General features: G+C 43.9%; 1 protein-coding gene across 2 annotated transcripts in view; it reads right to left on the bottom strand.

Annotated features, from left to right (window-relative positions):
- Positions 1–20,196, bottom strand: part of LOC143808695 (cytochrome P450 2C50-like) — a 136,539-nt gene that overhangs the window by 65,306 nt on the left and 51,037 nt on the right. For both annotated transcript variants that reach the window (XM_077291616.1, XM_077291617.1), the window contains exons 3-5: positions 8,874–9,036; positions 6,698–6,847; positions 6,259–6,419 (exon numbers count right to left, since the gene is read on the bottom strand). In XM_077291616.1, coding sequence (XP_077147731.1) covers positions 6,259–6,419; positions 6,698–6,847; positions 8,874–9,036 — 474 coding nt within the window. The remainder of the gene's footprint in view (positions 1–6,258; positions 6,420–6,697; positions 6,848–8,873; positions 9,037–20,196) is intronic.

Consider the following 20,196-nt stretch of genomic DNA (forward strand, 5'->3'; position numbering starts at 1 on the left):
TGTGAGGGTGAGGTGTAATGTGAATTGTGCTCTGAAGCATTGTAGTGTTGTGCATTGCACTGTTAGTAAGTAGAGATGAGCGGTGTTCGAGTCAAACTGTTCGCCAATTTCAAATTTGAGCTGTTTTGGGCGGTGTTCGACGAACTCAAACAATTTGCTTAAAGTTCGGCTGTTCGAGTTTCTGTTCGATAACTGTTCGTTCACCAAAAGCCCAACTTGATTTGCACATTAAAACTGTTTATAATTGTTAATGGACTGTTTCAGTGTATAGTGGGCGGGGGGAAGCGGGGGATAGATCTGTGCTGAAATAACGCTGATCTCCATTTTTTTTTCTTTCCCACATTAACAGTGGGGCGGTGCAGTCTCTCAGCCTATCAGCAGTGCGCACACACACAGCAATGTGCATGTGATGCAGACAAGCAAGGGCATGTGTCATTGGCTGTGTATGTCACATGTCCTTGCCCTATAAGAACCAGCCATTTGCCCTGTCGCCACCATTTCCTCACTGCTGCAGCTTAGTGTTAGACGGCACCGCTGCTGCTGTGGGCGCTATAGAGTTTAAGCGTGTGAATTGTGAACGAATTGTCAGAGAGATAGGTTTATGGAGTCAGGAGAGGTCGGGACTAGTTGTAATATCAGCCCTTTTCAGGGTAGGTTACTGCAGTTCCTAGCACTTTTTGCCAGGCATGTCTGAGCCAGTGCTGTGCAAGAGTTTGTCACAGCATTTGGTGTAATCTAGCTCAGCCAATCCTTTTGGGCTAGTATCATTGTCTTATAGTCATCTGAGTAGCCCGCCTGTGAAGCTAACTACACCGCCTGTGTATCTCAATTTTTACTGCATCTAACCCAGTAAATAGTTTTGGGCATAGAAGCAGTGTCTGCACGCCTGTGTATCTAAATTTGTACTGCATCTAACCCAGTAACTAGTTTTCAGACTAGGAGCAGTGTCTGCACATCAGCGGAGTAGCCCGCCTATGAAGCTAACTATACTGCCTATGTATCTAAATTTTTACTGCATCTAACCCAGTAAATTGTTTTGGGCCTAGCAGCAATTTCTGCTACTCAGAAGAGTACTCCACCCACGAAGCAAGCTACACCGCCTGTTTACCTAAGTACTATTTTTTAACGGCATCTGGCCCAGGAAATCCTTTTGGGCCTAGTAGAATTTAATGCTATTCAGCAGCGTACCCCACCCAAGAAGCAAGCTACACCGCCTGTTTACCTAAGTACCATTTTGTAACGGCATCTAGCCCAGGAAATCCTTTTGGGCCTAGTAGAATTTGGTGCTACTCAGCAGCATACTTCACCCATGAAGCAAGCTACACCGCCTGTTTACCTAAGTACTATTTTTTAACGGCATCTAGGCCAGGAAATCCTTTTGGGCCTAGTAGCAATTTCTGCTCCTCAGCAGAGTACCCCACCCATGAAGCAACCAACACTGCTTGTTGATCTAATTACTAATTTTTAACTGCATCTAGCCCAGGAAATCATTTTGTACCTAATAGCATTTTGTGCTACTCAGCAGAGTACCCCACCCATGAAGCAAGCTACACCGCCTGTTTACCTAAGTACTATTTTGTAATGGCATCTAGCCCAGGAAATCCTTTTGGGCCTTGTAGAATTTGGTGCTACTCAGCAGCATACTTCACCCATGAAGCAAGCTACACCGCCTGTTTACCTAAGTACTATTTTTTAATGGCATCTGACCCAGGAATTCCTTTTGGGCCTAGTAGCAATTTCTGCTATTCAGCAGAGTACCCTACCCGTGAAGCAAGCTACACCGCCTTCTTCCTTTCTCAATCTAACCCCTCGGCTCTGGGGTGTCCACTCTCCCTCCAGCTCTCTCCTTCTCACAAGTGGACTACCGCATGTTTTCACACTGTGGCAAATCTTTTGGGTGCAGGCATAAGAAGTCATCGAGGTAATGGATAATATGTGCTGCCTTAGAAACGTCCATGATGACACATTCGAGGAAGCAACTAAACACCTCAAATAGTGAGCAGGATATGGAGCACCCCATGGGCAAACAGCGATCTATGTAGCATGCTCCTTCACAGAAGCAGCCCAATGGCAGGACACTATTTGGAGGCACAGGTAGTAACCGGAATGCCCCCTCAATGTCTGTTTTAGCCATTAGGGTGCCCCTTCCCAACTTCTTGACCCACCTGAATGCCTCTTCAAAGGAGGTACAGTACATAGTACTGTACTTAGTTCCGCGTCGATGTTGCCGTTTACTGACCTGCCCCTTGGATATGACGAATTGTGGATTAGTCTGAATGTATTGGGTTCCTTTTTTAGCACAACTCCCAATGGGTGTACCACTATGTCTTCTAAGGAAAATTTTCTGAATGGACCCGCCACCATTCTACCTAAAGATATTTATTTTTTTATTTTTTTTGTCACGACGTCTGGGTGTTGGTGGGGTGATTTTAGACTTTTACTCAAGCCTTTCTTGATTTTAGAAGGGCATGACATGCCTATATCTGTGTCTCCTCCTCCTTTTACTCCTCCACCTCTTTTCTTTTCACATGACTATATGTAGTTGTGACTTTTCCATGTGTTTGTTGTGTCTTCTGAGCAGTTTGTCAGCTTTTGGACACCTTTTAAGGTGTTTTCTATGTGTTTTCTATGTGTTTGTATGTGTTTGTGTTTGCCTGCCATTGGTTTCAATGGGGTTCGACGATGTTCGTCAAACGTTCGACGAACATTCGTCGAACACGTCCCAGTTTGACGAACTGAACTCAACTCGAACACTAGTGAGGTGGCTCACCACTATTAGTAAGCTGAGTTCTGCCCAGCAACAGATAGTGAGAAGGTAAGATAGAGTTAAATGTTGGGACTAGCCCATAGTGGAAGGGGCTAATGCAGGGGACAGATACAGTTTTCTCTTAAAAATTAAGTTGAGGCTCAGCGAGTGACAGAAAAGGATCTAAGGTCTAGTGTGTTCTGTAGTTTGTGGGTGTACTTTAGCTGAGAGAGGAGATCAAAGCATAAGATAGCAAGAATATGAAAATCTGAAGAGAATGAAAAAGTTTACTGAGTTACAGCATGATCAAAGTGAGATGAGTCAGCAAACTGATGGGAGGACTAGGACACTGAGTGAGACAGGTATTTGTACTAGACGGACCAGAACATGGAATTAAATGATTGTCACGGCTAAGAGTTCCTTAGGCGTCAACAACTTACAAGCAAGTTTCAGCCATATTGGCATTATCTCTTTAAAATGTGGTACCAGACTGGCATGTGCAGAACAAGTAAGAATAGTGAAATCTGGAACCAGAGAAGTAAAAGAAGTGAAGAGATTATGTATAGAGATGTTCAGTGATATTGAAGCGTATGAGAAGAAATGTGCCGCTGCCTCATGGATATAGTTGTCATCAGACTTTTGTTCAGTAAAACTACGTTTTTGAAGAACTGGTGGTCTCCCTCCTTGAGCAGTGAAACATCTGGTCCTGGAAAACCAGCAACATCCTGTGACCTGCACCAGTGTAAAACCCTCACAGCTCAAGCCCACATACCCAGCCAGGACCCTCACTTTCATGTAATGTGCCGGGGAGCAAGAGGTGAGTACATCACCCACTGCCACTGTTACAACAGTTTTGAGACAGAGACATTGGGGCAGAGCAGATGCAAGAACGTTGGCAAGCCACTGGCTATGCTGCCTCAGCAAAACAGCCACCTGCCTTTTTCTGATGTGGCTTCATCTGGGAAAACTTTTTTCCTGGCATCTAAATGAAGCCATGTGCAAATACCCTTAGTACTGTCAAAGTGATCTCAACATATATAGTGGTGGGTAAATGGATGGTAGTGGTTTATCAATGCTGTGCTGTCACACACTATCTGTAATGTTTAATCAGTGCGTTATGGCTTAGCTCCTTTTAACTTTAGTCAAGCAAAGATGTAATTCACAACTCACTGTATTCTCTGACACTGCTTTTGTACAGACCTTATTGGCTATGCTATACTTTCTTATTTATCAGCTTCAAGCATCAAAAGGAAACTTGAAGGGCCACATCCTTGGTCATATGAGCTTTCTCTTGCTCTTTTAATCTTTTGCTTTGTGAAAAATGTCAGGAAGAATTTTTTGGATAATATATGTGTATTAAATCAAATTGTTTGAATTCTTCAGTTTAAGCAAATTTAATTAAAAACTTTTTAACACGTAAAAAAATAAAAACCTTTTGGCTGAGCTGTTTATGGTCTTGGAAATGCAAAAACCTCTAGGTTAATACGATTAAAGAAGTTGTCCACTACTCAAACAACTTCTTCTAATATCCCTCGCTGTGCGCCAATAAAATAATAAAGCTTACACTCACCTTCTGTGCCGATGTCATTCCCGCGGCCGCAGCATTAGTTCTCCCAGGGCTCCCATGCTGTTGTTGTGACATGTGACATCGGCTCTCAATCTGCGCTCGTCACTGTCCCCGCCTTTGGACAAATCATACATGATGAGGAAGTCTGGGCTGCAGCCAGGTCACAAGTCACATCACTACATGAGAACCCCGGTAAGAGTGAGTACCGACACCACGGGAAAAGCATCGACACGGAAGGTGAGTATGATCTTTACTATTTTATCAGGGCCAAACGTTTTAATCAAGAATGAGTTGTCCTAGTAGTGGACAACTCCTTTAAGGTCCATAAATATAACTTTGATTTGGCTTCCAATGTTAATTTTGGGGACTTTCTTTTGAGCATTGAAGATGTATTTTATACATCTCGGTGGAGGTTTGCTTAGACTGTTTTTTTCTTACAAATACTCATGTGAAATACTGAGCAAATACTGAACATGTGATTTTAAAACAGGGGCGCGTGTTTCCACTGGTTTACCACAAAGTTGATGTATTTCCCTATCCATGTCTACCCTCAAAATCCATATCTAATATATATACACTCACTGGCCACTTTATTAGGTACACCTGTCCAACTTCTTGTTAACACTTAATTTCTAATCAGCCAATCACATGGCGGCAACTCAGTGCATTTAGGCATGTAGACATGGTCAAGACAATCTCCTGCAGTTCAAACCGAGCATCAGTATGGGGAAGAAAGGTGATTTGAGTGCCTTTGAACGTGGCATGGTTGTTGGTGCCAGACGGGCTGGTCTGAGTATTTCAGAAACTGCTGATCTACTGGGATTTTCACGCACAACCATCTCTAGGGTTTACAGAGAATGGTCCGAAAAAGAAAAAAAATCCAGTGAGCGGCAGTTCTGTGGGCGGAAATGCCTTGTTGATGCCAGAGGTCAGAGGAGAATGGGCAGACTGGTTCGAGCTGATAGAAAGGCAACAGTGACTCAAATCGCCACCCGTTACAACCAAGGTAGGCCTAAGAGCATCTCTGAACGCACAGTGCGTCGAACTTTGAGGCAGATGGGCTACAGCAGCAGAAGACCACACCGGGTACCACTCCTTTCAGCTAAGAACAGGAAACTGAGGCTACAATTTGTACAAGCTCATCGAAATTGGACAGTAGAAGATTGGAAAAACGTTGCTTGGTCTGATGAGTCTCGATTTCTGCTGCGACATTCGGATGGTAGGGTCAGAATTTGGCGTAAACAACATGAAAGCATGGATCCATCCTGCCTTGTATGGAGCATCTTTGGGATGAGCAGCCGACAAATCTGCGGCAACTGTGTGATGCCATCATGTCAATATGGACCAAAATCTCTGAGGAATGCTTCCAGCAACTTGTTGAATCTATGCCACGAAGAATTGAGGCAGTTCTGAAGGCAAAAGGGGGTCCGACCCGTTACTAGCATGGTGTACCTAATAAAGTGGCCGGTGAGTGTATATATATATATATATATATATATATATATATATATATATATATATATATATATATATATATATGTATATATATATATATATATATATATATATATATATATATATATATATATATATATATATATATATATATATATATATATATATATATATTTAGGGGGAATGATTGCAAATTATGAATCTATGAATCTGGGCTTAGATGTTTCAGTATGCTCCTTCTGCTTTTTTTAATTGATATCCAAGGGTGTAAAAATAGAAGAAGAGCGTCAGTTCAGGGGACATTATTACATGATGAGACAAATTATTACAGGATAGTAGTCAGGACGTAGGACATTATTAGTGGCTTGTACATCTGACCAACATACTTGTGGGGTCCTATGTCCAAATTTTGCACCAGGGCCCATACGACTCTAGTTAAAGCACTGCCAATATTCCATTTCTTCTGGCATAGTTATAAAAGTATACATACCCGAACCATCTTACTTTCCATGATCTTGACAGTGTCATTCACTAGATTCATGAGTTTTAGGATTGTAGGATCATCATATTCAAATCTATGACCCCGCAAGATGCACACGATTATATTGGCCACAGCAGAATTTATGATGGTTTGGTTATTGAATGGTTTCCCTGAAAATACAACGTGGGGAGGTTTTTAGTTCAAAAAATGAAAATAAAGTTTGTTGGGTCAAAAACAACACAAAATTAAACTCATTTATTTGCCACTTTGTATGTCATTACCGGTATGTGGGATTGCTCCAACTAAGGTTTTTATTACTCCAATCTATTTAAAATAAAAATTAAGCAACTTTGCAAACACTCTTGATAAAAAAAAGAAAAATCACCCTTCCGTTTTGTCTATCAGGCTTCTATGCAGACACATGAAGACATTTTATGAACTGAATTACCTCCATAAGATCTGACTGTCTGTAATAAGCAGTCACACTCTTCGGTGATCTTGTTTTCTATGTCCTTTCTCCCCGTGCCATAGTGTCGTAATGTGGACAGCGTGAATCTTCTCATCACTCTCCAGTTCTCTCCAGTGGAGAAGAGGATACCTGCATGGATAGAGGACAGGTCACTGCTGTTATAATAATTGCTAAAAATGGATGCCATGGAATAAGCCCAAGACAGTACTCCAGCCTTGAGGAATTTTGTATAAAGCAAATTGTGGCTCAGAAGCTTTATACATATGCATTTTTGACAATTTTATTAAGACATTCCCTCTCTATACATTCAATATAGAAATCTGTGCATCAGAATGTATTCTGACCTTCAGCACCTTCCCAAAATAGACCAACAAAAACAGCAGGGTAGGAAAAATTTCTAAAACATAACCTTTAATAATATCTTAAAAACCGGCTGATAGCCTAATGCATATATATTAAACAGTAACTAAAGTGCTAGTGCTCAAAACCAACCGTGCTCAATATAAAAAAACTGGTGTTGTTTCACCAAAGCAGAACTTCCTCCATTCCAGTGATGAAGATATGACTCCTCATAGGAGTAGAGGATCCATTTTCCCCTTAGAGTCAAAACAAGGGGAAAAAAACCAAAAGAACAAGGGGGGGGGGTATATTTGATTATTACCACTCCATGTCCTGCACTATGGGTAATTAACTTACAGTTCCACACTGGGGTACCGCCCATGTTAAGTCGGCAGCAATGCAGGCGCACGACAATTTTGAAAAATTTTCTTTCCATTATTCCATCATTTGCAGATTATTACTATGTCTATTGATCCTGCAATTTCCATAATTCCACAACCATTTTTCTTTTCGTTGTTGCAATTTCAATGTTGAGGAATGTATGAGAAGACCTATTATTGGTCATCCATTTAAGATAGATGAGGGTCTGACACCCAGAACCTCCAATTTGCAGTGTCCATATCAGCTGAATGTAAAATGGTGTGCGGAATTGGAAAAGCAGAGCTCTGTACACAAATGAATAGCCGTTCTCAGGTAATGAAAGTCAGCTTCTTAGCTTGCTGCTATGGATCTATAAACAGCTGATCAGTTGGGGTGCTAGGAGTTGGACTCTCAGTGATCAGTAATCAATATCCAAGTCCCACAAACCCCCCCTGTAAAATGTTGTAATAGGATATTTGAAATTAAATAGCTTAGAAAAAAAGATGCTTAAGAGGGGACCTTATTTATGTGTACGTGTGTAGTCAGTACTAAGGATGGCACATGACTTATTGCTTCAAAGTACCTTACTGTCACACTGCTGCAATGCAGGTAATTGCAAGCTCCACTAAGTGGCAAGAGAGTGGAGGGAGAACTCCACACAGCAAGACCAGACCTGCTATGTAGCAGCGAGGCCACCACCAGGTGGCAGCAGAATAGTCAAAACAAGCTGAGTCGATATAAGACTGTAGCGCAGTACACAAGGAATAAGTAAACACAGAGTCAATAACAAGCCAAGTGGGTGAGTACCAGTCAGGAGCAGATAAGCCAAAGACAAGAGAGACAACAGAAGGTCAGGGTCCAAGCCAAGTCAAAACCAGTGAGTCAATACACGAAAGGGGAACACAGAGTTGGAAAGGGAAGATGGGATAAACAGACACGGGTTCACTAAGCAAGCAGGAGGAAAAACCAGGGCAAACGGAGTCAGCTGCACACGCCGTAGGCAGAAACTGCAACTGACATGGCCTGCAGGACACAGCAGAGACAAACAGCAAACTCTATACCAGACCAAGGCTGAGAAAGTCAACCTCTGACATGACCAGACTGGAAAAAGGGGAAGACAAGACTCAAAACCAAGTCTGGATCATGACACTTACAAAGAACTTTCATTATATGTGAAGGAAAGACTTCTGGTAGCTAAAATGGAAAGGGTTCTTTACAGTTAGAGCAGTCAGAATGTGGAATGCCGACCACAAGAGGTAGTAATGACTAATACTATAAAAGCAATTATAGGAGAGGTGGATGATTTTCTCACATCCAATGGGTAATAAAAAAATAGCTAAAAATAATGTAGAACTGGTGGAGAAAGGTTGAAATTTATAGACCCAAGTAATTTTATTCACTTATGTAACAGTAAGAATTCTGATCAGATACCATGTCTATCTAATTTATTACTTACCATGCTTATCTGATACTTTAGAACCCATCGCCGTATACGGCCTGCCAGCAAATTCCTCGGCATGGTTGATGAGAGCATCTTTCACCGTGTCATAACCACACAGTACAACCAGCCTTTGGGCTCCTAGATAGACGGTGAATATTGGTCCGTATTTCTTTGACATCTGGATAAAAATAAGACAATAGGAATATATATTAAATTGATTTTTCAGTTTATCATTTAAAGCCTCAATTTGAAGCATTTTTCCAGCAGCTAGTCTACAGGTCGAATTCTGTTCTCTTCAATGCCGACTGAAAATCTAATACCCTTATATCTATTTCCTAAAAAGTTTTTTTCTGATATTTTTGTTTTATAAAGTGGGCCACAAGGAAAAAATTATAAAATAAAGAAGTAACCCATAGTCTCCTATCTGACACACTCTTGGCTTCAGCACTGCCGTGCTGGTGGTGGTCTTCGCTCTCTGGCTACTTCCTGTGTATTATTCATTCACACATGACAACTGCAGCCAATCACCGTCCCCGGCAGTCAGGTCATCATCACAGCAGGAAGCAAGTAGAGACTATTCGGGGATTATTAAATACCATTTGTTCCTTGCAGTCAATTTTGTTAAAGGGAACCTGTCACCCCCAAAATCGAAGATGAGCTTTGCCCACCGGCATCAGGGGCTTATCTATGGCATTCTGTAATGCTATAGATAAGCCCCCGATGTAACCTGAAAGACGAGAAAAAGAGGTTAGATTCTACTCACCCAGTTGTGGTCCTGCTGCGGTCTGGTCTAAAGGGCATCGCGTTCCGGTCCGGGGCCTCCCATCTTCTTACGATGACGTCCTCTTCTTGTATTCACGCTGAAGCTCCGTTGCAGGTGCACTTTGTCTGCTCTGCTCTGTTGAGGGCAAAGCAAAGTACTGCAGTGCGCAGGCACCGGAAAAGGTCAGAGAGGCCCATTGCCTGCGCATTGCAGTACTTTGCTCTGCCCTCAACAGGGCAGACAAAGTAAGCCTGCGCCGGAGCCACGGCGTGAAGACCAGAAGAGGATGTCATCGTAAGAAGATGGGAGGCCCTGGACTGGACCGCGACGCCCATCGGATTGGACCGCCCCTGGGTGAGTATAATCTAACCTCTTTTTCTCATTTTTCAGGATACATCGGGGGCTTATCTACAGCATTACAGAATGCTGTAGATAAGCCCCTGATGCTGGTGGGCTTAGCTAATCTTCGATTTTGGGGGTGACAGGTTCCCTTTAAAATACTACACAATGAATTTAATGCTTTAAAAATATAAAACAACATTTACAAATTTAAAAAGCTCTTAACATTTTTTGCCTACTTAGGTGTTTCCATGGTTGCAGGCTACAAACAACAGCATAGTCTGATCCAGCAGTCATGTGTTATTCTTATTTATCTGCCGTGTATTTTACTGTCTGAAAAAAAATATTGATGTTGAGCATAGGGAATGGAGTAACCCATGACTGCAGAATCTACACAAGGTTTGTTTGTTGTTCTCTTATTAGGACTTGAAGGAGCTGAATACAAAAAATGATAAGATTTATAAATTAAAGGAATGGTCTGGTTCTTCATTATTGATGGCCTATCCTTAGGAGAGGTCATCAGAGTCTAATCCTTGGGGTGCGGCATCCTGCACTCCCACAGTTTAGCTGTTCCTGCTGCTGTCATCATCTAGAACTGCTCAGTTCCGGACAATCACAGGATGATCTCCATTACATGTATAGGAATTGCTGCTGGGTGCTGCATAAATTGCCTCCTATTGGTATGCCAGGGCAAGACTGGGACAAAAAAAGACACCCTGCCACACAAACCCCACTAGCCCACATGCTCAGTGATTTTTTATTTACTTTGTCATGCCCTTCAAGAATCCTCTTAAAGTCATTATTTGAAGAGCCACATGTGAATGGTGCCACAGTGCACATGATCGACCACAGGTCCATTTACATGGTGCTCTTTAGAGCTCCAGTTCTCAGGATCATGAGGGTCCCAGAGGTTGAACCCCAGCGATTGGAAAGTTTTTGGGATAGAGGATTAATTAGAATAATCCATTTAAATGGATTTTTCAATATTTTTTAAATTTTCCCATAGGCATACTGAAAATAATAAACCAGCATTGACCTTCCCAAAGTCCAATGTCGCATCTCCGAGAACAGAATAGGACAGGAGGAGTGGTACTGTGCAGTGTACAGTACAGAACAAAAGTTTGGACACACCTTCTCATTTAAAGATTTTTCTGTATTTTCATGACTATGAAAATTGTACATTCACACTGAAGGCAACAAAACTATGAATTAACACATGTGGTATTGTACACTTAACAAAAAAGTGTGAAACAACTGAAAATATGTCTTATATTCTAGGTTCTTCAAAGTAGCCACCTTTTGCTTTGATGACTGCTTTTGATGACTCCTGATAGGACCCGTAGAAGAGCAGCAGTGCGAAATGGCCGTCGTCCATTCATTCTACGTTCTCCCTATGGCAACCTGCACATGTTCTAAATAAAGGATCGTATATTACAGGACCGGTGAGTGCAGTCTTGTTTTTTCTTCATTTGGACTTTCAAGGAGCTGGAGGGAAGCTGCGACTGAGCTTCCTCCACGCTGAAACGCAGAAACCGGTAGCCGGAAAACTGAGGTTTGTGGGGGTAACTTCATGCCCCATTGCAGAAAGTGGCAGACAGCTGAATTTCAAGTCACCTGTCCACCCTTAACACCTGAAGGCACAGTTACACATAGAGCCCAGGTCATAATTAGAGATCCTGTAAAAAGGCTCGAGTTACCTGTCATGCGGGTAGTGTTCTACCTAAAGGGGGACAGAGAGAAAGTGAGGACCTTGTGTGAGCCTAAGGCAGCAAGGGTCTACAAATCAGTGCAGAGAGGAAGGCTTCCAACCCCACCTGGCTAGGGTGATTCCTCAACCGCTTCCAAGCCGGCCAGACCATATCAGCACCTGTGATCCAGTACCCTGGACTGTGGCTGCCTTTTGTTTCCTCTAGTTCTTTCTACACCATCTACCATCTTCTACTACACTGGGAGCCCTGGGGACCCAGCTGCACCTGTGGGAAGCCATACCATGCCTGCTGCAGTACCATCACCCCAGCGTCGGTTAACCATAAGTGGCGTCACAAACAAACTTTATTCAACAACCCCTTTAAAGTCCTTCCCCTTTTACTTGGACACCCAAGGCCATGAACTGGGTCGCTGCCACCATGACCACCCCTTTAACAACCAGCGGACCCGGTACCGAGTACCCCTAGGCCCTGGCCGGCACTCCATATGCATACAGGAAATGCAGAAAGCATTGTGCTTTTTTTGAATATTAAAAATTCTACATTTTTATTATAACAAATGTGTATTAAAAAAACACCACAAGGGTTGTAAAAGAGCATAAAACAAGGTTGAAGAGGAAAAAGAGGTGGGTATGGCTATATGTAAAAGGCATATAATAGATGTTTTAGGAATGTACAATATAATTACAAAAAAGTGCACAGTATAATTACCTAAAACGTAAATACAAATAATGCTATGTAAGTAATATAACAGCAGCAGGTATACAATCAGAATGAATAGAGGATAAGTAAAAAAAGTATCCATCAAGGTATAATATAAATTCTCAGTCCATAGGGAAAACCTGTGCAGCAAAAAGGTTAATGGTATGTCAATTATAATAAATAAATCACAAATATTAGCTAATTGTAAATGGTTCACAGCGACACTAAGAACAGAGCAGGTGTATACAAACAACCAATGAATATAAAGAACAGTATTCAAAACACCAGTGTATTCCTCATTATAATTACCAGTAATGCCAGAAGCCAGGGACCCACCACACCTGACGCGCGTTTCGCTACCTGGCTGCAAACAACTATGTAGTCTGATCCTGCAGTCAGGTGCTATTCTTATGTATCTGCCCTGTATGCTGCTGCCTGAAAAAAAGGAAAAATATTGATGTTGAGCATAGGGACTGGAGTAACCCATGACTGCAGAATCCACACAGGATTTGTTTGTTGTTCTCTTATTAGGACATGAAGGAGCTGAATACACAAAATGATAAGATTTATAAATTAAAGGGGAAGAATGGGACTTCAACATTGGTGGCCTATAGGGTTGAGCGAAATGGATCGGACAAATTCAAAAATCGCCGACTTTCGGCAAAGTTGGGTTTCGTGAAACCCTACCCGATCCCAGTGTGGGATCGGCCATGCGGTCGGCGATCTTCGCGCCAAAGTCGCGTTTCGTATGACGCTTTCACCGCCATTTTTCAGGCAATGAAGAGGACGCAGAGTGTGGGCAGCGTGATGACATAGGTCTCGGTCCCCACCATCTTAGAGAAGGGCATGACAGTGATTGGCTTGCTTTCTGCGGCATCACAGGGGCTATAAAGGGGCATGCACACCGACTGCCATCTTACTTCTGCCGATCTGAGCATAGGGAGAGGTTGCTGCAGCTTCGTCAGAAGCAGGGATATTGTTAGGGAGGAAAGATTAACCCCCAAACCACTTGTGCTGTAGCGATTTCCACTGTCCAACACCACCTTTGTTTTGCAGGGACAGTGGAGGCTATATCTTTGTGCATTAGCTCTGTAGCTTATTAGGCTGCCTTATAAGGCTCCCTGATAGCTGCACCGCTGCTGTGTAGTGTTGAGCGATACCTTCCGATACTCAAAGGTATCGGTATCGGATGGTATCGGCCGATATTCAAAAAATATCGGATATCGCCGATACCCGATACCAATGCAAGTCAATGGGACACAAGTATCGGAAGGTATCCTGGATGGTTCCCAGGTTCTGAACGAGAGGAAACTCTCCTTCAGGCCCTGGGATCCATATTCATGTAAAAAATAAAGAATTAAAATAAAAAATATGGGTATACTCACCCTCGGACGAGCCCTGGACCTTACCGATGTAACCGGCAGCCTCCGTTCCTAAGAATGAGGAGTTTAGGACCTTCGATGACGTCGCGGCTTGTGATTGGTCGCCTGACCGCTCATGTGACCGCTCACGCGACCAATCACAAGCTGCGACGTCATCACAGGTCCTAAACTCCTCATTCTTAGGAACGGAGGCTGCCGGTTACATCGGTAAGGTCCAGGGGCTGCCGGAGGGGTGAGTATATCCATATTTTTTATTTTAATTCTTTATTTTTTACATGAATATGGATCCCAGGGCCTGAAGGAGAGTCTCCTCTCCTCCAGACTCTGGAAACCATACACTGGGAACTTCCGATTCCGATTTCCGATATCACAAAAATATCGGAACTCGGTATCGGAATTCCGATACAGCAAATATCGGCCGATACCCGATACTTGCGGTATCGGAATGCTCAACACTACTGCTGTGCAAACCAACTGCTTTTTTAAAAGCAAAAATCCTGTTGCTCTTTTCTGCAGTTATCTTGTGTATTTGTCCACACTTTTGTGTGCAGCAGTCCTTTTTGTTGCTGCCATACTTGTCCTGAGATCATTGTAGGGAGATAGAAATTGTATTACAGTCCTTGGATTTTTTCAGATATCTTCCAGCCACTTGCTGCCACTAGGGTTGAGCGAAACGGGTCGATCATTTTCAAAAGTCGCCGACTTTTGGCTAAGTCGGCGTCTCATGAAACCCGATCCGACCCCTGTGCTTGTCGGCCATGCGGTACGCGACTTTCGCGCCAAAGTCGCGTTTCAATGACGCGAAAAGCGCCATTTCTCAGCCAATGAAGGTGAACGCAGAGTGTGGGCAGCGTGATGACATAGATCCTGGTCCCCACCATCTTAGAGAAGGGCATTGCAGTGATTGGCTTGCTGTCTGCGGCGTCACAGGGGCTATAAAGGGGCGTTCCCGCCGACCGCCATCTTACTGCTGCTGATCTGAGCTTAGGGACAGGTTGCTGCCGCTTCGTCAGAAGCAGGGAGAGCGTTAGGCAGGGTCCACTAACCACCAAACCGCTTGTGCTGCAGCGATTTCCACTGTCCAACACCACCTTCGGTGTGCAGGGACTGTGGAAGCTATTTTTTTTTTTTTTTCCCCTCAGCGCTGTAGCTCATTGGGCTGCCCTAGAAGGCTCCGTGATAGCTGTATTGCTGTGTGTACGCCACTGTGGAAACCAACTGCTTTTTTCAAAGCACATATCCTCTTGTTCCTTCCTTTCTGCACAGCTATCTTTTTTGTTTGTCCACACTTTTTATTTAATTTGTGCATCAGTCCACTCCTATTGCTGCCTGCCATACCTGGCTTAGATTACTGCAGGGAGATAGTAATTGTAGGACAGTCCCTGTTTTTTTTTTTGTTTTTTTTGTGGGAGATTAAGATTGGCATTTCTGCTACAGTGCCATCCCTGTGTGTGCCATCTCTCACTGAGTGGGCCATAGAAAGCCTATTTATTTTTTCCGTGATTTGTGTTCTAAATTCTACCTCAACACAAAAACACTACATCAATCAGTGGGAGAAAAATATTGGCCTCAGTCAGGGCTTGTGTGCCACTGCTGTGTGTGCTATCTCTCATTCAGTGGGCTATAGAAAGCCTATTTATTTATTTTTTTTTTTTAATATTATTTGGTTTCTAAAGTCTCCCTGAAAAAAAAAAAAATACCTAAAAAAACAGTGGGAGAGTAATATTGCCCTTTCAGCTTGTGTGCCAGTCTTGACTCCTGGGTGTGCCACCTCTCTCTCATTCAGTGGGCCATAGAAAGCATTTTTTTTTTTTTTTCCTTGATTTGTGTTCTAAAATCTACCTCAACACAAAAACACTACATCAATCAGTGGGAGAAAAATATTGGCCTCAGTCAGGGCTTGTGTGCCACTGCTGTGTGTGCTATCTCTCATTCAGTGGGCTATAGAAAGCCTATTTATTTTTATTTTTTTTTTTAATATTATTTGGTTTCTAAAGTCTCCCTGAAAAAAAAAAATACCTAAAAAAACAGTGGGAGAGTAATATTGCCCTTTCAGCTTGTGTGCCAGTCTTGACTCCTGGGTGTGCCACCTCTCTCCCTCTCATTCAGTGGGCCATAGAAAGCCTATTTATTTATTTTTTAAAATATTATTGGGTTTCTAAAGTCTCCCTTAAAAAACAAAAAATACATAAAAAAACAGTGGGAGAGTAATATTGCCCTTTCAGCTTGTGTGCCAGTCTTGACTCCTGGGTGTGCCACCTCTCTCTCTCATTCAGTGGGCCATAGAAAGGCTATTTTTTTTTTTTGGTTTTTTTAATATTATTTGGTTTCTAAAGTCTCCCTGAAATAAAAAAAAAACTTAAAAAAACAGTGGGAGAGTAATATTGCCCTTTCAGCTTGTGCGCCAGTCTTGACTCCTGGGTGTGCCACCTCTCTCTCTCTAATTGTGGGCCATAGAAAGCCTTTTTTTTTTTTTTTTTTTAATATTATTTGGTTTCTAAAGTCTCCCTGAGAAAAAAAAAAAAAAAAATTAGGTGGGAGATTAATATTGACATTAGTGCTTGAGTGACAGTCCTGCGTGTGTGTCATCTCTGTGATTTTGTGCCACAGAAAACAGAGTGTGTAACATTGTGCCTGATTTTCCTTGTGGTCTCACCAACCTGTTAAGGGATATTGAAATCATACTGAAGTTATAGCTCACCGTGTAAGTTGTTTGACAGCAACAAATAAAGTTACTTTGGTTAAGATTTTAAAACAATGAGGAAGTCTGGTGCAAGAGGTCGTCGTGGGCGTTCATTGTCAGCTGGTAATGATGGTAGTGGTAGTGGAGCATCAGGTGGTCGTGGGGATAAAAATATTCCACCTAAGTCTGGAGCTGTGGAGCCAGTTTCGTCGTCAGGCTACACAAGGCCTCGAACGCTCTCTTTTCTGGGAGTAGGAAAACCGCTTTTAAAGGCGGAGCAGCAACAGCAAGTTTTGGCTTACATTGCAGACTCAGCCTCTAGCTCTTTTGCCTCCTCTTCCGAAACTGGTAAATGTAAAAGCAGCGCGTCGCTTGTGGATGTTCACGGTCAGGGACAAGTCGCTTCCTTGTCCTCCTCAGCAAAAACTACAACAAGAGAGAAGGATGCAGCAGGCGACACAACGGGTCACTCCATGGAGCTCTTTACACATACCGTCCCTGGCTTAGAAAGTGAAACATTTAACAGGCCATGCCCATTACAAGTATATTCTGACATGGAGTGCACTGATGCACAGCCACAGCCAGAGTACTATGCTGCTCCTTTGACTCAGACCACCACATTGCCCTCTCAGGGTACAGATCCACAATCAGACCCTGATGAGACTATGTTGCCCCGCCACGAACGCTATACCACCGACCGACACAGTGACACAGACGAAGTTGCACACGAGCTCGAAGAGGAGGTAATAGATGACCCAGTTATTGACCCCGATTGGCAGCCATTGGGGGAACAGGGTGCAGGCGGCAGTAGTTCAGAAGCGGAGGTGGAGGAGGGGCCGCAGCAGGCATCAACATCGCAACAGGTTCCATCTGCCGGGCCCGTATCTGGCCCAAAACGCGTGTCAAAGCCAAAACCTGTTGGAGCCCAGCGTTGCCATCCGGTTAAAGCTCAGTCTGCAATCCCTGAAAAGGGATCCGAGTCTAGGAAGAGTGCAGTCTGGCATTTTTTTAAACAACATCCAACTGATCAGCGCAAAGTCATCTGTCAAAAATGTTCAACTAGCTTAAGCAGAGGTCAGAATCTGAAAAGTCTAAATACTAGTTGCATGCATAGACACTTAACCACCATGCATTTTCAAGCCTGGACTAACTACCAAACGTCCCTCAAGGTTGTAGCACCCTCGGCCAATGAAGCTAGTCAGCAACGCAACATCCCTTCCGTCACTGTAAGGCCACCATTTTCCGCACCACCGGCAGTATCTGTGCAGGTTTCTTTGCCAGCCAAAAGCAGTCAGGGAATCACCAGTTTTGTAGGAGGAAATATTGCATCTAGGGCACCGGCGGAAACAATACCGTCTCCAACCGTCTCTCAGTCTGCCATGTACACCGGCACACCCGAAAGTTCCACGATCTCCAGCTCTCCAGTCCAGCTCACCCTACATGAGACTCTGGTTAGAAAAAGGAAGTACTTATCCTCGCATCCGCGTACACAGTGTTTTAACGCCCACATAGCTAGACTAATCTCGTTAGAGATGATGCCCTACCGGTTAGTTGAAAGCGAAGCTTTCAAAGCCCTGATGGAGTACGCTGAACCACGATACGAGCTACCCAGTCGACACTTTTTTTCCAGAAAAGCCATCCCAGCCCTGCACCAGCATGTTAAACAGCGCATCGTCCATGCACTCAGGCAATCTGTGAGTACAAAGGTGCACCTGACTACAGATGCATGGACCAGTAGGCATGGCCAGGGACGTTATGTGTCCATCACGGCACACTGGGTGAATGTGGTGGATGCAGGGTCCACAGGCGACATCAATTTAGGGACAGTTGTGCCCAGCCCACGGTCTAGGAAACAGTTGGCTGTAGGCGTTCGCACCCCCTCCTCCTCCTCGTCCTCCTGCAGAAGCTACAGCTCTTCCACAGAACGCAGTCTGCCAACCACTCCATCGGCAGATGACACTGTTGCACACCAGTTGTCCCATTATGGGCCAGCTACTGCCAAGCGTCAGCAGGCTGTATTGGCTATGAAGTGCTTGGGCGACAACAGACACACCGCGGAAGTTCTGTCCGAGTTCTTGCAACAAGAAACGCAGTCGTGGCTGGGCACAGTAGATCTTGAGGCAGGCAAGGTAGTGAGTGATAACGGAAGGAATTTCATGGCTGCCATCTCCCTTTCCCAACTGAAACACATTCCTTGCCTGGCTCACACCTTAACCTGGTGGTACAGTGCTTATTGAAAACTTATCCTGGGTTCTCCGACCTGCTCCTCAAAGTGCGTGCACTTTGCTCACATATCCGACGTTCGCCTGTACACGCCAGCCGTATGCAGACCTATCAGCGGTCTTTGAACCTTCCCCAGCATCGCCTAATCATAGACGTTGCAACAAGGTGGAACTCAACACTGCACATGCTTCAGAGACTGTGCGAACAGAGGCGTGCTGTTATTTATTTGTGGGAGGATACACGGGCAGGCAGTAGGATGGCAGACATGGAGTTGTCAGGTGTGCAGTGGTCTAAGATACAAGACATGTGTCAAGTCCTTCAGTGTTTTGAGGAATGCACACGGCTGGTTAGTGCAGACAACGCCGTAATAAGCATGAGCATCCCCCTAATGCGTCTGCTGATGCAAAGTTTGACGCACATAAAGGAGCAGGCGTCTGCACCAGAGGAAGAGGAAAGCCTTGATGACAGTCAGCCATTGTCTGGTCAGGGCAGTGTACAGGACGAGGTAGCGGGCGAAGAGGAGGTGGAGGACGAGGAGGATGATGGGGATGAGTATATTTTTAATGCCGAACCTTTCCCGGGGGCACAGGAAATTGGTTGCGTGTCACGGCCGGGTTCTGGTTTTTTGAGGGACACAAGTGACGTAGATTTGCCTGCAACTGCCCCTCAACCAATCACAACCGGAGATTTGACAACTGGAACTTTGGCCCACATGGCGGATTATGCCTTACGTATCCTAAAAAGGGACACACGCATTACGAAAATGATGAACGATGACGATTACTGGTTGGCCTGCCTCCTTGATCCACGCTATAAAGGCAAATTGCAAAATATTATGCCACATGAGAACTTGGAACTAATATTAGCAACCAAACAATCAACTCTTGTTGACCGTTTGCTTCAGGCATTCCCAGCACACAGCGCACGTGATCGTTCTCACACGAGCTCCAGGGGGCAGCAGACTAGGAGTGTTAGGGGTGCACACATCAGAAGTGGCGTTGGACAGAGGGGTTTTCTGACCAGGTTGTGGAGTGATTTTGCTATGACCGCAGACAGGACAGGTACTGCTGCATCAATTGAAAGTGACAGGAGACAACATTTGTCCAGTATGGTTACTAACTATTTTTCATCCCTTATCGATGTTCTCCCTCAACCGTCATTCCCATTTGATTACTGGGCCTCCAAATTAGACACCTGGCCAGAATTGGCAGAATATGCATTGCAGGAGCTTGCTTGCCCGGCAGCAAGTGTCCTATCAGAAAGAGTATTCAGTGCTGCACGTTCAATATTAACCGAAAAAAGGACTCGTCTGGCTACCCAAAATGTTGACGATCTAACATTCATTAAAATGAACCACAACTGGATTTCGAAATCTTTTGCCCCACCTTGCCCGGCCGACACCTAGCTTTCCTATGAAAAGCTCTTGCCTGTGAATTACTTTTCTAATGTCTAATTTGCTGCAGCTGATTGTACAGCATACGACATGTTTACACCTCCCTAAATGGCAAAACTCCCCACACGGGGCCGTGGTATCACGACT

The sequence above is a fragment of the Ranitomeya variabilis genome, chromosome 2 (assembly GCF_051348905.1).
Source record: "Ranitomeya variabilis isolate aRanVar5 chromosome 2, aRanVar5.hap1, whole genome shotgun sequence".
NCBI classification, from domain to species: domain Eukaryota; kingdom Metazoa; phylum Chordata; class Amphibia; order Anura; family Dendrobatidae; genus Ranitomeya; species Ranitomeya variabilis.